This window comes from Diadema antillarum, unplaced genomic scaffold (assembly GCF_040938485.1).
Source record: "Diadema antillarum isolate AM-2024a unplaced genomic scaffold, OU_Dant_1.0 seq00000792_RagTag, whole genome shotgun sequence".
NCBI classification, from domain to species: domain Eukaryota; kingdom Metazoa; phylum Echinodermata; class Echinoidea; order Diadematoida; family Diadematidae; genus Diadema; species Diadema antillarum.
Genome location: NW_027271679.1, coordinates 336,734 through 341,966, shown reverse-complemented (window position 1 = coordinate 341,966; position 5,233 = coordinate 336,734). Strand labels below are relative to the sequence as shown.

At 40.5% G+C, this 5,233-nt stretch overlaps 1 protein-coding gene across 1 annotated transcript; it reads right to left on the bottom strand.

Moving 5' to 3' along the window:
* Positions 1–3,049: 3,049 nt before the first annotated feature.
* LOC139739277 (alpha-1A adrenergic receptor-like) lies at positions 3,050–4,069 on the bottom strand. Its single transcript, XM_071649886.1, has one exon. It carries the CDS (start codon positions 4,067–4,069, stop codon positions 3,050–3,052), a length of 1,020 nt encoding a protein of 339 aa, XP_071505987.1.
* Positions 4,070–5,233: the final 1,164 nt, after the last annotated feature.

Here is a 5,233-nt window from a genome sequence, read left to right as displayed (position 1 = left end):
GGTAATAACAAGACTTTAGTGTCCTAGGCTATTAAGACACACAGTGTAGTATTAAGGATTAGGACAAGTCATGTTATACTTAAGATGAAGAGAGAAGTGCTGGCATAATTATATTAAACAAATTTTACTGTTACGTGTTCTCCTTTGCTTCTCTGTAGATCAGTCACGACAACAACAACAACAACAACAAATAATAATAATGTACAAGCTCATGTGGAATATCTCTTTGCCTTATGTGCCGGTCAATAATTGTTGGTTGTTCTAGAAAGTAGCACAATATAAAATAGATACTACAGTTTGCTATCGACTCGCCTTTTTGCTACCTCATTTACATTTCACTCTCTCATGAAAAACAGACCTATACCAAATCCACCAGATTTGCCTTACTAAGGATTAACAAAGAGAAGTTTCAGTTGTACCAGGGAGGTCTCTTCCCACTTCCCTGGGTGTACAGTTGTAGGTTAGTCTAATCAGAAAGAGTAAAATCTTATGAAAATAACAGCGAAAAATCCGATCAAAATCGGATGAAAAAAATCGGGGAAGTTATGAAATTGTGAGCTTTCGATAGTTTCAGCAGAACAGCTCTCGTACAGTTAATGTAAATAAGCATGTAAATGAGTAAACTGATGAAGTTAAAGGGAGTGTACAGTACTGGTTGAGGTGCGGATACATGTTTCGAGCATTCCTAAGTGAGATTTGATTTGATTTGATTTGATTTGATTTGATTTATTTATTCTCTGTATGCCAATTTTTTTTTTTTTCAAATACATCAACTTTCTGCAATTTCATTAACAAAGTATAAAATACCGGTAGTATACTTTATACAATTTTCATCATTTTCATCAATTATGCAATACATCTGTAGTATAATTACATGAGTAACATGTTAATAATTTGCATACAGAACGATTGCCAATAATAAGCACAACGCTTGACTGTTTGGCAACCGATAACAAATAACATTACAATGAAGAAAAACAAGAGGGTCAAACATGATGCTCGTGGAATAAGGGTTAGGGAGAGAGAGAGAGAAGAAAGGAAGGGGGGGGGGGGGAGATGATAAAAACCTCCGGATACTAGTCTCGCCAGATCAACTCGACATACCTCTATACCTAGACACATACATACATGCACATACTGTATTTATACTAATAAATTACAGTGATATTACATAATAAGTGTTGCTTTTGTCATGTAAAAACTACATTGAATGAGAAAGAGAGAAAAAGGAGAAGAAGAAGACAAAAAGCAATCATCTGTATACACAGCATAAATTTCTACGTGCCCTTTCAGGGCATGACGTTTAGTGAACCATGATTCGCCCGACATAACATGAATAATGAACAACAGAGAAGGAATGAATCCCAGTGGATCAGAAAAGCACAGTGTACTGCAGGTGCATCCGCACGTGCAGAGACTCAGAGAGAAAGAAACATAATAGATACAACAATGAACAAAGAATGAGTCATCAAGTGTTTCTACAGAAAGTATCACCGGTACTGTGAAATCAAAATTTTCTTTACTGCTTTTTTAAATGAATGAATAGACTTTAATGTTACGTAATTCAAGTGGAAGTCTATTCCAAATATCTGGGCCAGTATGTCTTACGGATTTGTGTGCTAGGAGTGTTTTGGGGTTACTCAAGTGTACATCCATTGCTTGCCTTGTAGGATAAGAATGGATTTCTGAGTTCAGCTGGAACATATCAATAAATGAAGAGGGTAATAAGTCAGTGAGATAATGAGAAACATCTTATGAAATATGAAAGAGCATGTAATTTTAAGAAGGATTCAACGTTTATTTGATGAAATGATTCAAATGGCTGAGATATTCAAAAATGTGAAAATTATAAAAGGCGACAGGCCACGCCTTTCATTAGGATCTCTTTGTTTCACCTTGTTTTTGGATATCTCAGCCATTTCAAAACCGATTTTCATCAACTTTTGATACCCCTTTGAATTGCATGCTCTTTGACATCTCATGGAGTGGTTTCTGAATATCTGGCAAAACGTTAAAAGCTCAATCCTCACCTCAACCAGAACTGTGCACACCCTTTAACCCCTCACTATAATTTTACACTGATCGTGTAAAAAAAAAAAGAAGATGTTTCTGCTATCAAAATGTTAAGCACGATATTATTCGTGGTTGAATGACAGAGTAATGATCAGTTAGACACATTGGGATTTGAGACTGAGGCGTAATTGTGTTGGAATGAAAAATTGAAAATGTTACAATTTTATGTACAATGTATATGGCAAGTTGTTCGGGACGACATCATCGATTGACGATTTGCATATAATTCATATTGACTGTTCAAAAACTGTTTCCTGTAAAGTTAGCGACACTCCAAAATGTCATAACTTCCTTATTTACCATCGGATTTTGACCAAATTTTTATCGTTTTGCTGGAAAAAAAAGATTCACTCATTCTGTTCACACTAACTGTAACTGCACTGGAATTCACCCTTTAAAGTCGGAAGATCCTCACCCCTAATGGTACGTTATTGCGTAACTCCAGTCCGCACGAACGAAATTTGTGCATGCGCAATGCCAGACTGCAGTGCTATCCATAAACGTGTGGAACAATGCTGCCACTGAGACACGTGTGTGCGTGTGTGTGTGTGTGTGTACGCATCATACACAAACATTGTGACCACGAGGTGCGGTGATTGGAGGAGAGAGGGCAGAAGACGCTTGGCTCTTTTTGCCTCTCTTCATGCGCATGCGCACTGTGAGTGTGCGTCCATTCGGATCCCTTCGGAAGCTCGCGTGGCTCGGACAGCCATTTTGGGTCAGGTGATTTTTAGACCAGTGTGTGTTGGCTGACCCATTGAGCCAGCGCTATTCTCATTTGGTGTCACGACATTTGATACAGAGTGGGGGAGGCAGCGTGTTGCGTTCGTCTCCGTGCCGCACAAACCACTCGCCACGATTGTAAGGCTTTATCTTAAAAGAGAAAGGCACGATCGAAGGGAGCATTTATTTCTTAGATTTAGACAATCTTTGAGGAAAAAATGACACTAAATAGCTTCCCCGTCTCTTGCATAAATCACATTGCATTTGTAAGTCGCTCTCGGAGCCATCTCGAAGGTTCTTCGATCTTCCGCAAGTGACACGTGGCCAGACAGCGGAACACCTGTCGAAAGTCAGGATGCTTCCAGGCGTATATCACTGGATTAATGCAGCAGTTCAGCGACAGCACCACGAAGAAATAAACTACAACCGTTGGATCCACTCCCGGATCGAAGAGCGTTACAGTAATCGGTAGCATGCAAATGAAGAAACAGATAATGACGAAGAACATATTCTTCGAGATTTTGTTCTCTGTGGACGCTTTGTGGTCTCGCTTTTGCCTGTGGCCTTCTTGTTGGCCGACGCCGTTACCCATTGTCACCGATGTCGTTGAGGGCGCGACATCGTTTTTGATGTCGTTACTCGCTATTTTTCGCACATGCTCGCGGACATGCAGATAGATTCTCACGTACAAGAATATGATTGCAGCCATAAGCGTAATCATGGATATTCCCGAAAGAATGTTAAATCCTAATCCCTCCACTAGCGAACAAACATCGTTCTTCAAACCGAAGGTTGCCCATCCAGTGACGATGAAGGTTATGACGGGGACAATCGGGTAGGACAGTACGATCACGATAATGATAGCTATGTTCCGTTTGCAGAACACCATCCGATATCTTTGAAGCGGTTGGGTTATGAGAAAGTATCGATTGAAAGCGATCACGATAAGAGTGATTATGCTCCATCCGATGAAAACGTACGACAGTGCACCGATGACTTGGCAGAAGACAGATGTCGGTCCATAGGGTTTTACTCCTCCAAGAAGGGCGACAACTTGGTAAGGCAGTATGAGCGCGCTGAGGAAATCAACGCAGCTCAGGGTCACCACAAAGACATTGGTAGTCGTCTGCAGCCGTCGAGACATCGTCACTGCTGTGATAACGAGCGTGTTGCCTATGATACCGACGATGCTGAAGCTTGTAATAATGACGGCGGCGGGGATGTTGGAAAGGACGACAGCGCCATCGCCTGACGAAGCCGCTGGGGTGGACATGTTGCGTAGTTGCAGCTGCGTTTATGAGATGTTATGGGTATTCTGAAATTGTTTCGCTCGTACCAACTGATGGTAGTATGTCCTCAGTCGCAGAGGAATTAAGGCGAAATGCGACGAATGTAATGCAGCTTCCAAACACAGAAACATAGTCATCCGATGTCATTTTGTGATCTTTCGTTCCCTTTTCACGCTGCACCCGTCAAATGTATTCTACGAAGAAAAAAAAAACATATAAAAATTATAATTCATTGCACCAACTACTTAGTACAACTTAACATTTAAGATAAAGATGAAATGCATTATTGTTGAACAGATTAGTTACGTTCAGACGGTGATCCTGATGAACCTCGAGGGTTAGCTAACTTCAAGGATAAGCTCTATTGGGCGCCAAGTGTCGCACGGTCGATTTCATAATTCAATTTCATTTTTTTTTCGATGAAATCGATTGTGCGACACTTGGCGCCCCATCGAGTCTATCCTCGCGGTTAAAGATCACCATCTGAACGTATCTAATGACAATTTAATACCGCCAGCTCAATCAACTGTGGACATTTTAAACTTCAGATTGAAATACAAGTGCACCAAAGGTAATATCAGAAAGAAAACAGAGCCAATGACATCTGTCATGCTCCTAAGACATGAATATAATAACATTAGAAAAAACTTTCCTCCGAGGAGCAAGCCATTACTAGTACTTTAACCGGTATAGACTCTCAACGAATTACATTATCTTAAAGAATTTGGTGAACAACTGCTATGTCGAGCAAGCTTTGTGGTGGAAAGAAACATCATTTTGATATTATTCTTTTAAAAAGTGCGGTGGTGTCATAGAATGTTACATTTGAGCGAAATATGTCGAATTTCATTTCAAATGGTTATTGTGCAGTCCTTTTGGCTTTTGTGCGTGTGTGTGTGTGTGCTTGTTAAGGCCCACCGCACACTAATGGCCTACAATCTTCTGTTGCACGACAGGCCGACTTTAGATCCGAAATAAATCACAACAGCCTTAGAATAAACACGCTCGTTTATTTCAGATCCGAAGTCGGTCAGTCGTTTGACCGAACGTCGTATAGTGTGCGGTGGTCTTCAGACGCCATATCTAGTTGAAAAACTAGATTGCCCAAAAAGGTACGAAGAGCTCGCACGCCTGTTGAACATCATTTT